The sequence below is a fragment of the Xyrauchen texanus genome, chromosome 13 (genome assembly GCF_025860055.1).
Source record: "Xyrauchen texanus isolate HMW12.3.18 chromosome 13, RBS_HiC_50CHRs, whole genome shotgun sequence".
In the NCBI taxonomy this organism is placed as follows: Eukaryota; Metazoa; Chordata; class Actinopteri; order Cypriniformes; family Catostomidae; genus Xyrauchen; species Xyrauchen texanus.
Genome location: NC_068288.1, coordinates 32,283,774 through 32,303,698, shown reverse-complemented (window position 1 = coordinate 32,303,698; position 19,925 = coordinate 32,283,774). Strand labels below are relative to the sequence as shown.

The following is a 19,925-nucleotide window of genomic DNA, read 5'->3' as shown; positions in this document are numbered from 1 at the left end:
GCTGTTGTGATAACGATGCTGTGTGACCCAGGAAATTAGGAAACCACTCTCTCTCTTTGAAAATGTGGATGCCGCAGCCGCTTTGGCATGCGGCGAAATCAAATTCAAAGGAAACAAAAGATTCTTCTCCCAGGATGGAGTGGTCTGTCCACCACATCCAAGTTTACAGCAGGTCTCCTCATCCCTGGGTCAGGTGGGACAGGGCAGTTGGCCCGGGCTGCGGCAGAGCCAGTGTCGTCACCGCAGGGAGACGCCCTTTGAACGAGCAGACAGAATGCAGGATGTGTTGGATAGCCTCCATCTACTTCTTGACCACAGAGAACTGCTGGACAAAGTCCTCAATGGTGGGAGTTGGGGGCATCATGGAAGTGTACCTTGTCAGCATCCTTCATCTCGACCAGGTTAAACAACAGGTGGAGCTCCAAATTACGCATGCAAATTCCACTTGCCAATTCCCATTGGCCTTTTCTCAAAGCTCAGAGGTGTTTGGGACTCCCAAAAGCGACCTCTAGTGTCACTACATCGACACAACTTCGAGTGAGTGACATATAGATAACTGAAGATTTCATACAAAGGTGTACACTACAGTCTTCAAAGACAAAGGACACCTGGCTCAAACAAGGACAGAAAGAGATGTGGATGGCCAGATGTAAAACTAAAGAGGATAATTACATCAGAGACTCTAGTTTGAGAAACAGATGCCTCACATGTCCTCAGCTGACCGTTTCATTGAATTCAAATTTTTGAATTTCTGCAAAGCTGTCATTGCTGCACACGGAGGATTTTTTGATGAGAACTCTTTGAAGTAGTTTACATTTTTTTTTCAAATAGTAATAGTAATTTCAATTCAATTCAAGTTATTAATGTCCTGACTATACATTATGATCAGCTGAATGCCACTGGTGAATAAAAGTACCAATTTCTTTCTATAAGAGCAAAATATGTACATTATTACAAACTTTTGGCCGCTAATGCGTGTATGTGTACTGTACATATGTATGTATATATGAGGTACACCGATATATCGGTTTTACTGATTAATCTATGCCAATAGTTGCTTTTTGGAACTATCGTTAACGGCAAACATCTATGGCGATAGTTGCTGATTTCATCATTTCGTAAATTTTAAATAAGGTTCCCAGTTGTTTTCGGCTCGTTTATACTTAAAAGTCCAGCTTTATGCACCAAATCTTAATTCTTTCTGGTTATTTTTTGGATTTTTGTAGAAAAATAAACTGCATCTGGGATTTAATTTAGGACTCCATGTCTGAGCCCGTCATAGTAGGGAAAAAACAATACTTTTTTTTGACATGCTACATAACAACTTTAAAAACTATATGCCTATTAATTGGTTATCGCACTTTCCCATCACTTTAGATATTGGTGTCGGCAAAATCTAATATATATCAGACGTCACTCTAATATATCACTAATATTTTAGTGCAGAGCCTAACTAGAAAAAAATATATTCATTATTGAAATTTCGAACACTTTTAGGATTTTATTACATTTCCATGCATTTTCCAGGCCTGGAAAAATAAATGATAAAATTCTGATATTATCTGGTTCTCCATGTGAACCCTTGAAAAATGACTTCATTAAGGTGACATTTTCATGCAAACCCTGAAGGGAAAATGTTGAAAATTACAAATGAGATCTGATTTGAAAAGGTGCAGTTAAAACAGAACACTTCCCCTTAGCACAACCAGAAATAGGAGTAAAAATTACAATAACCCTAGACAATACAGTAATTACAATTTCACTTTAGCTTGGCAGGCCTCTTACATCCCTTTTACACTAATTGAATCCTCTGAAAATCAGAAGCCCAACATAATTATACAATTATTAAACAAGAGCCTGCCACACACAGTCAGCAATCAGAGGGTGCAGGAAGTGATGAAAATGTCTACAGCAGTGTATGCTGGGTGTACCTGTGAGTCAGCATTGAGAGTGATGATCTCTTCCTCTGGGTCCAGCAGTTTGCAGGCGTAGGCGATGTTGATGGCCGTCTCTTGTTTATCTCCTGTCAGCACCCAGATCTGAAGGCCAGCTTTCCTCAGAGAGGCGATGGTCTCTGGAACCCCGTCCTGAAGTCTGTCCTCAATACCTGTTGCTCCTGGAAAAACATGCATAAAAGACTTTATGCATACATGCCTTCTTTGAAGAATACAGAGAGTTCCGAGTGGTTTTTAATGTGGTGCTATGCTGTTAGTGTGTTCTGGCTGATTGAGGAACGCGTTACCACATTTGAATACATACACCTAAGGGCACCTAACAATTTCGACAAGATAAAGTAACATAAAAGCTCTTTCATGTAAATCTGAATTTTGTCCCAAACAACTGGAACCGTTACACACAAAAGTGCATGCTTCAATTTCTGCAGTAACATGCTGGGTAACCCCACCCACTGCGGTAATAATAAATCTTATTGGTCCAAAATCCTGCTCCTCAAAATTGAAAATGATTTAGGACATGGTATTAGGCTTAGGGGTTTTTAGAAATCCTTGACACTCAGCAAGCACCACTAATTATTTTGAAAGATGCATCTCTGATGAAATAAGAACCCTTACAACAATTGGGACAATTGTTACCTAATAGATGAAGGTTGGTCTCTAGGCGTAAAGCAGACTCAAAAAGCAGCTCCTCCCTTCTCTGTATTGCTGTCTCTGCCTCCAGGTGGCGCTGTAGCCAACTGGCATACTCCTCCTTACTGAGGACCTGCACCACAAACACACATCACGATACTGACCACAACTCCACACACTCAGCTCAGCATGTTTAATAAAAGAGTGACTTTGAGAAATAAGAGTTTCCAAAAGTTCAGATAAATGGGAAAAATACCAAAACAACAATACAATAAACTTGTAAATGCATGTATGAATTCACGCTTAACCATGTTAAAAATAATCCTGCAAAAGCTGTTCAAAGCTTCCCATCTGTTAAGGCGGCTATTTATTAAGTGCTTGTGAAAAATGTGTGTGTGTGTGTGTGTATATATATATATATATATTACACACACACACTCATACACACACATGCACGCACACACATGCGCACGCACACACACGCGTTTTATGCACTTAGTGAAAAATGTTGCATGGTGAGGATGTCTTCAAAAATAATGCCATAACTAGTTTTCATTTATCAGTTAACATCATACAAAATCCAGTAAACATAAAAAAGCTAAATCAATATTTGGTGCCATCAATATTTTGCCTTTAAAACAGCCCCAATTCTCCTAGGTACACCTGGACAGTTTTACTTGGTTGTTGGCAGATAGGATGTACCAAGTGCTTCTTGGAGAATTCACCACTTCTTGGAGAATTCACCTATCTATTTAGGCTGTCTCAATTGCTTCTGTCTCTTCAAGTAATCCCACTGACTCAATATTCAGTGTGGGGCTCTGTGGGGGTAATGGCATCTCTTGCAGAGCATCCTGTTTTTCTATTCTAAGCTTTTCTATTTGCAAAAGTAATGTTTGGGAGTCTAAAATGTATTTTGTCTTCTGACGCACTAAAGCTGAAGATATAAATAACCATCTTAAGACAAATCTTAAGTGCCTAAAAGTTTTGCACAGCACTATATATACACACACACACACACACACACACACACACACACACACACACACACACACATACTGACTTGTATACAAGTCAGAGGTTTACATACACTTAAGTTGAAGTCATTAAAACTAATTTTTTAACCACTCCACAGATTTCATATTAGCAAACTATAGTTTACGACATCTACTTTGTGCAGGACAACAACTGTTTACAAATTGTGGACCTCCATAAGTCTGGTTCATCCTTGGGAGCAATTTCAAAAACGCCTGAAGGGTGAGGCTTACAAGCCAAAGAACACCATCCCAACCGTTAAGCATGGGGGTGGCAGCATCATGTTGTGGGGGTGATTTGCTGCAGGAGCGACTGGTGCACTTTATAAAATAGATGGCATCATGAGGAAGGACAATTGTGTGGATATATTGAAGCAACATCAAGACATCAGCCAGAAAGTTAAAGCTTCAGTCGCAAATGGGTCTTCCAAATGGACAATGACCCCCAAGCATACTTCCAAAGTTGTGTCAAAGTTGTGTCCAGTTCTGTCTGGAGGAATGGGCCACAATTCCAAAAACTTATTGTGAACATTTTGTGGAAGGCTACCTGTGGCAGGGCGGAGGGCGGGGCCGGGTCGTGATTCTACACACCCGGGCCCTTTTCAGGCTAATCAAGCCTCCGAGAGGGATAAATGCCGAATGCGGAGGATTGTGTAGGAGAGAGAGATAGTTTACGGACATGTCCGTCATATGTGTGTTGTTGTCTTTTAAGTTTATAATTAAAATATTGTTTACATTGTGAAGCCGGTTCTCGCCTCCTCCTTCTAATTGAACTTCTTTACACTACCCAAAATGTTTTAACCCAAGTACAAACAATTTAAAGGCAATGCTACCAAATAATAACAAAGTGTATGTTCTGATCCACTGAGAATGTGATGAATAAAAGGTGAAATAAATTGGCTTGCTATTCTCTCTAACATTCTGACATTCCACATTCTTAAAATAAAGGAATTGTGAAAAAATGAGTTTAAATGTATTTGGCTAAGGTGTATGTAAACTTCTGATTCAACTCATTCTAAACTAAAGTGTAAGAGCAGTGCAGCTCTGTTAAGAGCTATGGTTTGTCTTTTTTTTTTTTTGACATTGCATATGTTAGCCAGCAGGTGGTGGCAAAAGATTATTTTTGTGTGTAATATGAGCCAGATAGGTGACGCAAATTGAATCTGCATCAGCAGTTTACATACAACAGCTCTTCATGACAACTTACTACACCACACAACTATAAAGCTAGGAAATAGCTTTAAACCAACAACTTAAAAGCATTACGGCTCATCACAGCTCTGAGACACAACAACAGACTGATTAACACAATGGGTGCCGTTTAAAATGGCGGAGGACATTGCGCCTTCTATAGTGATCGACTCTTGTGCACCGGCTACCGCGAAATATCCCTGCTTGGATGCTATTTCCACTGAGAAGGCTGACAGCATCTCTGCTTGGGTGTGGCAACAGGTGATCGCACACGCTCCACTCACACACACACACCACACAACACACACACACACACGTTAATCCTATAACTTCTTTGAAACAGCACAAGCCGTGATACTATTTCTGAAGTGCCATTTTTGAATTACTAACGAATGTTTGGACACATCATTTGGTTTGAACCAGCAATGGTAGATTCTGATCCATCGCATAAGAAAGTAGTTCCACGCACAAATGCGTTTTATATGACTGTAAGAAATAGAAATGTTATTTCTACATCTCAGCTCTGTCCAAGAGAGATGCTGAGTTGCTGCATTCCTTTCTGTATGCATTATCAAACATCTGTTTCATATTGAGATGGAGCTGTGGAGGCCCCCTCCTCACTCTGTCTGAGCATACATCGACTGTTTGTGTACTTTGTACGATTGTGTATGACGTTGGTCCGACAGGCTACCATGGAACTTGGAGCCTTTTCCATATGAGTCTTAGGCTCTCAAGCAAGAGAGGAGCTTTTGCCGTATGGAATTGTTATCTGTATGAGGTAATGCGTGCTCTTATTGGATAATACTGTAACCCCCCTTTTCTTATTGCAGTATATCCTTGCATGTTACACTGTAGACGAGTGAGCTATTCTTTATCCGCTCCCCAATGTTGGATGCTTTGTACTGATTCATTCATGACTCAATAAAAGACGGAGAGAAAAGGCACTGCTATCGTTTAGAAGACTTTTATTTCTAACAATGACCGAAATCAGTTTTTCCAAATTTGTATAAATGTACTTGTTCATTGAACTGTTGCATATAAGCAATATCACACTCGCAATCGTGCTAAATGTCCCTAAATCAGCACTGCTGTACACACGTGTATGTGTGTGTGTGTGTATATATATATATATATATATATATATATATGTGTGTGTGTGTGTGTGTGTGTATATATATATATATATATATACACACACACACACACACATACATACATATATACACACAGATACAGATATAGAAAGAGAAAACTTGTTTTGCTGGTTAAAAGTCTGCTCGTTAATGATCATAGATGCAGCAATAGGTCCATAGGAGCATTTGAAAGTTTGGTAAAAAAGAAAAACATGTCTTGTTACATCATATGGCCACTAGACTCCCGCCAGAAGCTGGAGATAATAGAGTTAAAGAATTCTGTCCATGGGGAATGAAGCAAAATAGAGTGGTGGGGAGGCAAACAGTGAGAGAGAGAGAGAGAGAGAAAGAGAGAGGTTGTTGCGAAGTCACAAAGTTCAGCAGTCCGGGAAAAAGCTCACAGACTTGCAAATCTTTGCAAAAACAACCTTTTCTTCTCATCCAAAAATGTAATAATAAAAATGCCATTCATTGGTACTGAGAGACAAAGTTCTTCTGTTACCTTTTTGGCAATACAGAGAGTTCTCAGACCATCTGCGGCATAGAGATTTAAGTAGTTTTGCGTTTTATACAAGACTTTCCTTTGTCGTTTTCCTTTGACATCATCTGTAATATGACAACACAAGATAAAAACAAGAGAGACAATTTGGTCATTCCTCAGAACATTATAACACTTCCATTTTAAGATTTATCATAAAACGATTAGTTTGAATCAAAATTCTGATGAGATGTTATAAGCCATCGTAAAATTACTATAACGCACACCTGTGATGGCACATTTTAAATTAATGTGCCAAGTTGTTACACTGTTTGGCAACATCAAACAGTCTACAGCTGGGATAATTAACTACTGTATAATTTGGAGGAATTTATTATTCATATTTTTATTAATAATAAATGTTTACAGATGTATCTTTTATCATATTGCTAATGCAGCTTTTTTAGAAAAAGCAATAAACTATTGGACTGTGCCCAAGAACATCCCGTATCCGGGTAAAATCCCTACAATGCATGGGCCTCTCTTGGCTTATAGAGAGCAACAATATGGTTTCAGAAATAAGAATCCCATAAAGTTTTCCATAAGGGAATTTATGTTTCATTATAAAAAATAAACCTTTCAAAACAGACATACTATGAGCTCCGAGGTTGTTTATCGATGGAAGGCCTATATACTTCTGTTGACACAATTAATCCATGTTATAAAAAAAGAAATCATGTTTTATAGCTGAATTTGTGGTGAATAACTATACAACCCATGACAATGAATGGAGAAGATCTACCAATCAGAGAATCGCTGCCAATAATCTCCACACTCCCAAACTATTTATTTATTTGTATATACATGAATATTTGACAAACTTCAAATGCATTGCTTTTTTACATAATCAACAACTTTAAATTATTAGTTTTATATTTTTTCTATAGATATCAATTCAATTAATTTACAATGCTTCATGGGATTGTAGTTTGTGTCCTTGTGAAACACATGAAGTACACAGTCCAATTTTAAAAGATTTGAAGCAAGAAAAATTACGTTTGTAATGTTGTGATTCACCTCGGAGCTGGTTGGTTTGGTTCATGGCTTCGAAGGATTTATGAAGGATTTTATAAAACAAAAATAACAGAAAAAAAAATAAAATTCCAGAATAAAGACTGAAAAACTGGACGGGCACTGTGCTCTACTGCTTTATTAAACTAATGTTACATGCACACATACACACAAAAGTGACAAACACAAAGCCTGATCTAATGACTCCAGCCTTGTCAAGGTTGAATCTCTATGTTGCCATTGGCTTCCTCAACAAGGCCGTTAGATTTAATCATGATGGCAGACTGTTTGACAGGTTTGACTGGGTAATCGGACCATAGAGCATTTTGAGGGTTATTGCTCCTGTCTTATTGCTCAGTGCATTGCTTTCTGGCAGAGAGAGCAGAACAATCTGTTTGGGATGATCGCTTCCCAAAGCAGAGGACCATCAGCCAAGATGAGGGGGCGAGAGTGCCAAGCCTCACATTTTCACCAAATGATTCATCACCACCTTCACTGTGACTGTGGGACAACCGGACCTATTTTTCAAGAAACTAATGCTTTGATGTTTCTGAGGGTATCTTAATTCAGTCTTCTTGCTTCAGCCTGAAAGAAGTATACTCCCAAAACAAAAATTTCACACCGGCGTCACATTTATAATGAAAAATGGATATGACAGCCATTCTCAAAGCAAAACACAGACAAATCCTTTCCACATAATTTGTACTGAGGCACATTCAAGAACATTATGGGTTTTAGCCTCTCATCTTCTAACATGTTATATAATGGATACACAGGTGCTAGCCATGTTTGCTTTTCCAAACCTTTATGGCTGTCTGGTCATTACAGCATAATGTAATTATTCATTAGCAAAACATTTGAAAGCTGCGAGACTCAGACTGGCACATTCAGTCTGTTTCTGTGCATCGTGTCATTAAACAAGCGGCAAATCTCCTACTGTTTCTGAAAGGAGCTATTGTAACTTCTGTAGGTCTGCTGTGTTTATTGGGAGTCCACACCCAAAGGTGAGGAGCGCTCTGGATCCACAAGTACAGGAATATAAACTATTTGTGTCTATGTGCATAAAGAAGTCCAAGGTTCTTTGTGAGACAGAGGCCAGACACCAACTAAACACATGGCAGAGGAAATAGCTTCTAATAACGCTTCAATATTTATTACAACACTAGAACTGTGCTCCTTTAGCACAGTTGGTACAGCAATCTAATCTAATCACATCAATTATATAATAACCTAAGTCCATAAAGCAAAATTTAGACAAAAGACAAAACTTGACAAAAAAAGTGTTTGTTTTTTTATTAATATGAAGATCTGTTAGTTTTGCTGGCTAAAAAGGACAAATACTGAGAGGAAATGCATGCATAGAAATGCAAAAGGAGCCCAATGGACTTGCTTTTGATATATGACCTGATTAAATTATGGAAACTGTATTTCTTTTAGGAAGGGCATTATGAATTATTCTATGATTATTCTCTTGTCATTATCATCTCTACTTTCACCAGAAAAGCTGACTATTTCCAGCAATGTTACAAGTAAATTATTTTGACTCCTATAACAAGTCAAAAAAAGTTTTAACAGTAATGCACTTTGGACGTTTATGGGGAAGTCATTGCACCAGAATAAACACTAAAATACATACTGTTTCAAAAGCTCAGATACAATGTGTTAACATAAAATTAGTTTACTAATATCACTTACTAGTTGTGTCTGCAAAGTTATATGAACTCTTTCAAACTCATGTCATGGCCATGTAAAGTGGATGAGCCCTTAAATGCAAATTTACCAGAAACAGGTTCTATACAAGCAGAAACATGCACACACATCAACTACTCGGTAACACATAAACACAAGAATTGACATGCTTCACTTTTCTGCCTTTAAACCTTCCTGAAAGCCTCCATTGTAGAGTATATGATGATATATATTTTATATACAGGTACCCATGTTCTGATCTATTCTGCTCTTTTCCCAAAACATGGGAAACTAGACTGTTTTTTAACTTTACCAAGCAATACTTTAAGCTCAATCTTTTTTTCCACAGCTGTTGTCATGACATTCAGATGTAAAGAGCAGGGCTGTGTATGCACTACTTCTGTACAGTCATTTATGTACACAACATTAGAGAAAACTTGTGGGTCTAATAGTGCCTGGAATACTAACAAGCCTGCCTACCTATGCCATTAGGATATTGTATCACTGCTAAATCCTTTGAAAACATAAATATCCAAGAACAATCTGGAAGCTGTCCAGCAGATTGCCCATGCAGGATTCAAATATCTCACTATAAACAATAGCTACGTTTTTTATGTTAGATCAATAGCTAACATAAAAGTCCAGAGAACACTGTGTAATAACTCTAAAGATTTGAAAAATTCAAAACATTTCCCGACAAATCACCCTGTCCAATTCTTGCTTTCAATCAGAATGATGGAAGTAGATACTGCCTCTCATTTTCATGGATATAAAAAAAGTATTCATCCACATTCTGAAGAAATCAGATTACTTTTGGCCATTTGGCTGTGAGCCATTATCCATTTATTCAGCGAGAGAGGTCTCATGTGCCATCTAACTGGTGCATGGAAAAGAAAACACAGACTTCATTAAAACTTTAGTATGATCAAGTGTTTTAAAGCATAAATCAAAGTTGCATGTCAAAATAAACTAGCCCAAAATATTTTATTCATTTCTTATGGGAGAAAATCTGACAGCACACCAGGCATTTGTTAGTCTAAATGACATTTATAAGGAAACGGATTAATACAAGTTATATAAATTTGAAATATTTGTGAAATTATTGAAAAAGTTTTTGGAGAGTATTCTATTTGAGAGAACTTTCACAAGTTTATGATGGATAGGGCCAAGGCTAAAATGTCAGAACTGCCTCTCAAATTTCAATAGCATAAAATACTTTTGTTATAATAACTAGACAGTCACTTTTAAAGTTGCATTCATTCATATTTATATTTTTTTACTGGATAGGAAACAGTTGAGAGCAGGGTGTATGACAGTTAAAACTGGACAGCAGTCGTCAACCCTTAGACGGTATCAGCTACAATTAAAGGCAGCGGAAAAAAGTAACGTGAAAATTCTGAGCAGGACATGTCCCGAACAAGTCTATTTAAGAACTATTTTTAAGGGGTGTAACGTAAAGTGGAGTTTATTTGTTTAAGTTTGCCAAGCAACATCACAACTTAATGCATTAATATAGAATTCAAATGATGTGCATTCACAGGTGTGCATATTTTCCATTCATTTAAATGTGCGTCATGCTATAATTTTATTGTTTTGGGTCATTTGTTTTCAACTCAGGTTCAATTAAATTAAGACTTATAAATGATTTGTTATCCTTTTGGTTCTTTTAAAATAAAAAGAGATCAAATAGATTGTCTGAATATATATATAACTTTTCAATTGAATGTCCAGAAAAATAATTATATTTTCAGATAATTTTTTTCTGTGCCCACCTATTGTTACCAAAGGCACCCACAGGAGATAAAGGTGAGGGAGTTAGGTGCTCATTAGTGCAAGTGTACCTGTGGCCGGTCTGATCAAATCCATGATGACCGAATCAGCACCTTTGGTGTAGACTGTGATTTGCTCAGTTAGGGGGTGCTTGACCACCACCGACATCCTCTTTCTTGTGGAGTCAAACCCAAGTGTGTGTAACAGCTCAAAGCTTAGTTTGCCCAAGTGTGGAAGCTCCACAGTCACCTGATCAGGTAAACGACCAACCAGAGCACACTTATAAGCCTGGGCTGCATAAACTAGTGCTGCCTCGTCTGGTGACTCTGCCTCAAATCGTAGCTCGCACTCATCTTGAGCCAAGGCTTTTGTTTTATCATAGTTGGGTGGGATGGGACTGTAGGCATGTTGCAGGTTACGATCTGGAGGCTTCTCCCCGTTCAGCTTGGAAAGCGTGCCATTGGCCGAGGGGGAGGATAGCATGCTGGAGCCCACCCTGTGAGAGGAGGAACAGTTGGTTGCCAAGCTGAAGGAGCTGCTGCTGTTGGAGCCAGAGGTCAGGCGACTTGGGGTGAAGCGTTTGATAAAGTCCTCTATGGTCTTCACTGGAGACTTCAACTCGTATCGACGCACCTTGGTAAAGATAAAGTGAAAACAAATCCTACATCATTTTAAAGTTAATAAGTCATACAGCAGTTGTTTTACTACTGATTTAATCAGCCTAAGTGGAAGGTTGATTTTCAAAAGATTCTACAAAAAAAAAAAAAAAAAAAACAAGTGAAATGTTTTGTACGACACAGTGGCCCCAAAAAGTATGACCTCTTAAGCCAGACTTAAAAATGCATGTATGCAATTGCTTAAGATAACAAAATATCAAACTAAGTGGCATTTCGTTTTAAGAAAGATGACATAAGCTTTTCAAGAACAAGAACAGAAATACTGTAAGATCGTTAGAATTTAAGACATACCGTTGTTTATAATGAGTATACACACATAGACACTTCTGGATGTCAAACTTAGAGGAACATGTCGATAGATATACCTCTTACTCTGGGGGAACCTGTGCCTTGGGGGTAACTAATTGCATTCGATCAACTAAAAATAAGGCAGGGTGGGTTTAGGGGCATCTCACAGCATTAACCAGCATAGAGAGTCAGGATTAGACATTGTGCAAGAAAGTCACACCCAGATTTAAACACAGAAACAGGAAGTTGCACCTAGACCACCACAGGAAGTTAACTGCAGCGAAGACACCATGGCCCACATGGAGATTTGTGCAACTTAAAACACTGAATAAGCTACTTCAGTAGTTGTGAGAAAAATCTTTAAATCTATCAATGTCCGTGATTTCTACAGCTGTTAGTGATGCATAGCAGCTGAGAAAAGAGTCGCTATAGCTGAATTTAATTCATTATTTACACTAAGTTAATATGAAATCTGACTGTCATACTACACATTCCCAGCCTTTATTTTGGTCTAAAAAAAGAAAACATCCTTCACAACTAACTTTAAATTCTGTTATGACACACCCACTTTTCGTGATCCATTCAATACCTGATATTCAATTTATCTGAAATGTTCATATAAAATACCACAGTATTACGGTATCACAGTATTAAGGTACATGGCTAATATTATAAGCGGTTTGACATTTAGGGCTCTATTTTCATTACTGCGCGGAGCTTAGCAATATGAGCAATGAACACACATGGGAGTGTTTGCGCTACCTATGGGTGTATGCACGCAAACTGTAGGTGTACTGTATGTTAATGAAGTGGCACAAAGCGCAATTTGCTATTTTCCTGAGAAATCGGTCATTGCGCTAAGGTGTTTCAAAAGCAGGTCTATTTTATGCACAAAGTCTAAATTCAGTGCCTAAATTTGAAGTTTGGAGATTCCACTAGTAGGATTCATATTAGTAGGTGCTAATAAAGTTAATGCCCAAACTCTGAAAATATTGTGTAACAAATTATATCCCTCACAATAGTCGTTTTATGAAATACAAATTTAAGAGATTTGTGTTAAACTATCTATAGGTCATGGTTTATTTTTCATATATTATTATTATGTTTATATTTACAGTTGTATTTATGATAGAATTTGTATTGGTATTATTCCACCTGTCATAGAGTCATTTTGAAGTTACTGCAAAAGGGGTCAGTGGAAGAAGTTGGAGAGGGTAACATTTTTGGATTTGGTATGATTTTTTTGACCACTTCATTATTTTGATTATATGTTTTTTTTTTTTTTTTTTTTGTGTAATTTGAATTTAGAAATATTTCTGGTCAAATGTTTTCGTGTCCAACCGGTTGAAGTGAAGTGTGTGCTGTTACAATCAATGTTTATATACTAGCCATAATTTGTGTGTCAGTAGATGGAAATGATTAATAATACTTATTCCCTTTAATTTAACAGAAAGTACTGTACATCCAAATGCTAATGAGAATCACATTTTCTATGCGTGTCACTGTCATAGAAAAATGTATGTTCTTCGAATTAATTGCATACAGTCCATTTACACTACCAACGTCTTATGAATATGCTGTCTTTCTTTATATCACTGTTGTTTGACAGGGAATGGACTATATAACAGGAAGCAAACAGTGCAATAAAAGGAGAAGAATCTCTGAATTTGTTTGCACCCGACCCAGCCCATTAGTGCCTTGCATGCAAAATTTCACCAAACTCACTTAAGCCTAGACTAAGTGCATACTTGCATGAAAATGCCAAAACTTCATGGCCATACACATTGACTTTGTGCTTATGACTTAAAGTAGAAGTAATCTATAAGTCATTTTAAAATAGGGCCCTTAGTTATCTTTAACCCAAAAAATAAAATAAAAATGTATGTCCCTAATGTAATTTAATTGTATGCCAGACTACATAAGAATGTTTTTTATTATTATTTTATGACTAATGAAATTTAATTTAGCCAAAAAAATTAATAAATAAATTCAATTAAACTAAATTTGATTCATTATTCACTGTCTGTATTAAAACCGAGGTCTCCCATGAATCTGTGAAAACGTTACATCCCTCCTCAGACAAATGTCACATTAAAGTAAAATAGATTGTGCATGTCGATTCATGTTGCTTTAACACTTTCTCACCGTATAGCATCTTGGATCCAGCACCGGACCTAGTACTGCTGTTGTGTACTGTTTTGTTCCAGCTCGTACCATTTCTCAGTCTGCTTACCTTCTGCCGGGGTTGATTGGGCGAGGACACAACAACAGTGTTGCAGATGATGAGGGCGATGAAAAAGTCAAAGATGTCACACAGGTCAGGGGGAATCTTGTTCAGGGGCTGACTGTGGAAACGCATGAACTCCATCTGACAGCTACACTCGTTCACCTTATCCATGAGCTGAGGATCTGGTGTAATGTCCTTCTCCTGTCAAACCAATGATATATGTTTCATATGGACAATCTCATTAAGCATAGTATTACTTGGTTGTATATTAAATCTAGGGTGATAATATAGTGCAGCGTGAAAGTGCTGGCTAATCATGGGGCTGCTGAAGGCGGTGTGTTTGGATAGAATGCTGGCCCGTTTGGCTTCTGCTCTGCTCCCGGTACGACGGTGAGATTTGGTGCTCTGGGATCGTAACACCACTTTTCCGCTCTGGTTACTGGCGACACTGTCCCTACGTGGGAGGTTTCCACCATGAGATGTACAGTCCTCCTCCTCAGAGTCTACCTCCTGATACATAGCAAGCCTTCTCGCTGTGGGTGAGACACTCAGTTAGAAGTTTTAGGCTCTATTTGGGAAAAACACCATGTTTGAATAGATGACACAAAGTCTTTGGTAAAATTTTTTCATGAGAGTCTTTGATTTTGTTTGGCACCATGTTTGGAAAGGGTTATTTTAATAAAACTGGTAAAGGCTGCAAAAGGACACAACAAGATAAACCATAATATTTAAATAGATCTTCAGAGTCAATATATTGACTAGATGTTCAATATAAAAAAATATTATTTGTTCTAATACAAGGTCCTACTTATTGTGTCGCATTGCAACACTATGGCCCTTAGGCTGGCACTCCAAGCTGTTTGTATCCTAACCATTGGCATCATGTGAGTACTCCACTCCTGCCACAGTACAACGCCGGAACACCATCTTGTTTTCTGTGAGCGTGCCAGTCTTGTCAGAGAAGATGTACTGCATCTGGCCCAGGTCTTCAGTGATGTTCAGAGCCCTGCACTGCAGGTGAGAATCGGTCTCCTCATCATACAGCTCCATGTCCTGATGGATAAAGTACACTTGGCATATCTTCACTATTTCAATGGAGACAAAGAGCGAGATTGGGATCAGCACCTGAGGAAAGAGACAGAGAAATATGGACATTAAAGATAACAAGGGTTGTTGTAGATTTATGAAGACTCATTATTACCAACTAAAACACTCCAGAATAGAATAGACAGGAATTTTAGGAATAGTTCACCCACAAATTAAAATTCTATTAATTATCTACCCTCATGTTATTTGAAACCCATATTCATTTTCTTTGTCTGTAAACACAAAATTGGTCAAACGACATGCACAAACCAGTGGCATTTGATGTCATTTGAGAGCTACAAGTCATTGGTAGACTTTCAATAAATAAAGAATTAAATCTCATAATGGTATGTTTCTCACAAAAAAAAAAAAAAAAATCATATGGTTAAATAAGTTTAAGTCTTTTAAACTAATAATGCTTAATGTGACATCATCAGATACAAATAAAAAATCTATTCCGTCTTTTCACCTTGCTACAGTATATAGATCACCTGGGCCGAATTCTGATTTCCTTGATGAATGATCACATTTTAAAAAGTATCAGGTCTAGTAGTAATTGTGGGGAGAGCTTTAATTGTTGGTGACTTCACATTCACATAGATAATGAAAATGACACATTGGATTAGCATTTATCGATATTCTCAACACTCTTGGAGTCAGACAAAATGTGACCGGACAGGCCATAATCATAGGCTAGATTTGTGGAAATGGAGTTGATGTAACTAGGAATTCTGCTGCAGAGCGATGACATCTCAGATTATTACCTTGTCTCTTGTATGCTGTGATCAGCTAATGTTACTCAATCTACACTATGCTATCAATCAGGTAGAACTATTCTTTCGACCACTAAAGATAGCTTCACTAATAATCTTCCATAATTATCTTATATACGCAGTAAGCCAAAAAGTCTAGAAGAGCTTGATGTAATAACAGAAAATATAAAGTCTTCTCTAGCACTCTTGAGTGTCGCTTCCTTCGATTAAAGAAAATTAAAGAAAAAATATTACAAAATTAGAGGTATTTTGCGTTGCATGGAATGATAAGTGTCTGTAGCTACAAGCTGCCAGTTCAACATATTTTAGCAAACTCATAGAAAATTACCACAACAATCCAAGATTCAGTACTGTGGCTAAATTGGTTAGGAATAAAGCCTTGACTGAACCAGATATTCTGTTGCTGCACAATAGTAATGAAATCATGAATTTCTTTACTGATAATATTGAAATCATCAGAAATAAAATTGGAATTACAGTGTCTTAATTCTCCTCACAAGCAACTTCAATCCTTAGCTGTCATAGGTCATGAAGAGCTAACAAAACTTATTGAAACATCAAAAGCCACAACATGTATTTTAGATCCAATACCAATTAAGCACTTAACAGAGGTATTCCCTGTAATCTCAGAACCTCTTCTTATTATTATCAACCCCTTGCTATCTTTAGGACATGTCCCAAGAAACTTTAAAATGGCAGTTATCAAATCGCTTAAGCCACAGCTTGATCCTGGAGAATTGGCTAATTATAGACCAATTTATGTTGAAAATACTAGAAAAGGTTATGTACTCCCAACTATGTTCATTTCTACAGAGAATTAGTATATATATATGAACAATTTCAGTCAGGATTTAGGCCCCAGGATTTAGGCACAGTACAAAGACTGCACTTAGAGTTACAAATTACTTGCTCTTATTATCTGATCGCAGATGCATTTCTCTTCTAGTGCTTTTAGATTTTATTGCTGTCTTCGACAGCATAGATCATGACAAAATCTTGAATAGGCTTGAGAATTATGTTGGCATTTGTGGACTTAGCATGGTTCAGGTCCTATTTAGCAGACTGCTACAACTTTGTCTGGGCAAACGAGGAATTGTCAAATAAAATAAAAGTTAAGTATGGAGTGCCACAGGGATCAGTTTTAGGGCCTCTGCTTTTCTCCTTATACATACTTCCCCTGGGAGATATTATCAGTAATCATGGAATAAGTTTCCACTGTTATGCCAATGGTACCCAACTTTATATTTCTTCAAAAACAGACAAATTTCACAATTCTTCAAATTAACAAGAGTGTACCAATTAAATCAAAGATTGGATGGCCAGAAATGTCCTTCTACTCAATTCCCACAAAACAGAGGTACTAATTTTTGGACCAAAAACCTCTAAAAATAAGATGCTAAAATATAATTTGACTCTTGATGGATGTAGTTACATCTTCTTCTACAGCAAAGAACTTAGGTGTTATATTTGATACCAAATTTTGATTTGATAATCAAATTTCCAATGTTTGTAGAACACCATTCTTTCACCTCAGAAATATTGCCAAGTTATGACTCACTCTCTGTTACTGATTCCAAAAAATGAATTCATGCGTTCATGACCTCAAGACTAGATTATTGTAATGCATTACTGGGAAGATGTCCTGCAAGTTCAATACATAAACTTTAATTAGATCATAATGCATTTTAGCCAAAGTGCTGACTAGAAATAAGAAATATTATCATATTAGCCCCATTTTATCGTTGTTACATCGGCTAAATGTAAAATTTTATATTCATTTAAAAATGTTGTTAACCATGTACAAAGCTTTGAATGGTCTACCTCCGCAGTACTTAAGTGACCTACCACGCTATATTCCATCACGTTCATTACAGCCGCAAAATAATGATGACTTTATATACAGTTGAAGTTAGAAGTTTACATGCACTTAGGCTGAAGTCTTTAAAACAAATTGTTTAACCACTCCACAGATTTAATATGAGAAAAGTAATTTAGGACATCTACATTGTGCTTTGAGTTATTTTTCCAAAAATGTTTAACAGACAGATTGTTTCACTTTCAATTGACTATATCACAATTCCAGTGGGTCATAAGTTGACATACACCAAGTTAACTGTGCATTTAATCAGCTTGAAAAATTCCAGAAAATTATGTTAAGCCTTTAGACAATTAGCTTCTGATTGGAGGTGTACTGAATTGGAGGTGTACCTGTGGATTTATTTCAAACTCAGTGCCTCTTTGCATGACATCATGGGAACATCTAAAGAATCAGCCAAGATCTCAGAAAAACAATTGTGGACCTCCAAAAGATTTGTTCATCCTTGGGAGCAATTTTCAAATGCCTGAAGGTACCACGTTCATCTGTACAAACAATAGTACACAAGTATAAACACTATGGGACCACACTGTCATCAGACTGCTCAGGAAGGAGAAGCATTCAGTCTCCTAAAGATTAACGTAGTTTGGTGTGAAAAGTGCAAATCAATCCCAGAACAACAGCATGGGACCTTGTTTAGATGTTGGAGGAAACAGGTAGACAAGTATCTATATCCACAGTAAAACGTGTCCTATATCGACATAACCTCAGCAAGGAAGAAGCTACTGCTCCAAAACTGCCATAAAGCCAGACTACAGTTTGCAAGTGCACATAGGGACAAAGATCTTACATCTTGGAGAAATGTCCTCTGGTCTGATGAAACAAAATTTGACCATTTGGGCATAATGGCCATCATTTTGTTTGGAGGAAAAAGGGTGAGGCTTTCAAACCAAAGAACACCATTCCAACCGTGAAGCATGGCGGTGGCAGCATCGTGTTGTGAGGGTGCTTTGCTGCAGGAGCGACTGGTGGACTTAACAAAATAGATAGCATCATGATGAAGGAAAATTTTGTGGCTATATTGAAGCAACATCTCAGCCATGAAGTTAAAGCTCGGCCGCAAATGGGTCTTCCAAATGGAAAATTTACCAAAGCATACCTCAAATGTTGTGGCAAAATGGCTTAAGGACAACAAAGTCAAGGTATTGAAGTGGCCATCACAAAGCCCTGACCTCAACCTAATAGAAAATTTGTGGGCAGAACTGAAAAATTGTGTGCGAGCAAGGAGGCCTACAAACCTGACATGGTTACACCAGTTCCGCCTGGAGGAATGGGCCAAAATGATTGCAACTTATTGCAAGAAGCTTGTGGAAGGCTACCCAATATGTTTGACCAGAGTTCAACATTTTAAAGGCAATACTACCAAATACTAATAAAGTGTATGTACCCACAACTTCTGACCCACTGGGAATGTGATGAAAGAATAATAGCTGAAATAAATCATTCCCTCTGCTATTATTCTGACATTTCACATTCTTAATATAAAGTAGTGATCCTAACTGACCTAAGACAGGGAATGTTTTCTAGGGTTAAATGTCAGGAATTGTGAAAAACTGAGTTTAAATGTATTTGGCTAAGGTGTATGTAAACTTCTGACTTCAACTGTATATTACGGTTTTATTTTCTGTTAATGCATGACTTTCTGTAAAGCTGTTTTGAAGCAATGTGTTTTTTGAAAAGCTCTATACAAATAAAAATTGCTTGACTTGATTAAGAAGATTTGGAATATAGCAGAAAAATGGTGTGAACTACATTTCTCGATGCTGATACTGATTTGGCTGCTCATGTACTGGTACTTGCACATGTAAAAAGGCTCCGATACCAAAAACTGTTACCATCTGAAGTACGATTGTCATTACGTAAACATTCAGCCCACAAATTTAAATCATGTTATGTACTAATTATATTATTTAACCACAAAAGCTGTGATTTAATAAGATAAATACTGTATATAGTTTGCATGTAATTCAAATGTGAGCGCTTATGAATGTGTGGAGACAGTGTTGTGCTGACGCCGTCTGCTCATAACGTTTAAAGTGCCTCCTGGCTC

At 37.4% G+C, this 19,925-nt stretch overlaps 1 protein-coding gene across 1 annotated transcript in view; it reads right to left on the bottom strand.

Moving 5' to 3' along the window:
- The window catches only part of LOC127653935 (phospholipid-transporting ATPase VA-like), a 97,197-nt gene that overhangs the window by 28,207 nt on the left and 49,065 nt on the right, over positions 1-19,925 (bottom strand). Inside the window, exons 7-13 of the mRNA XM_052140806.1 lie at positions 15,013-15,265; positions 14,457-14,673; positions 14,147-14,342; positions 11,020-11,581; positions 6,443-6,546; positions 2,592-2,718; positions 1,932-2,116 (exon numbers count right to left, since the gene is read on the bottom strand). Of these exons, the coding sequence (XP_051996766.1) occupies positions 1,932-2,116; positions 2,592-2,718; positions 6,443-6,546; positions 11,020-11,581; positions 14,147-14,342; positions 14,457-14,673; positions 15,013-15,265 (1,644 nt within the window). The remainder of the gene's footprint in view (positions 1-1,931; positions 2,117-2,591; positions 2,719-6,442; positions 6,547-11,019; positions 11,582-14,146; positions 14,343-14,456; positions 14,674-15,012; positions 15,266-19,925) is intronic.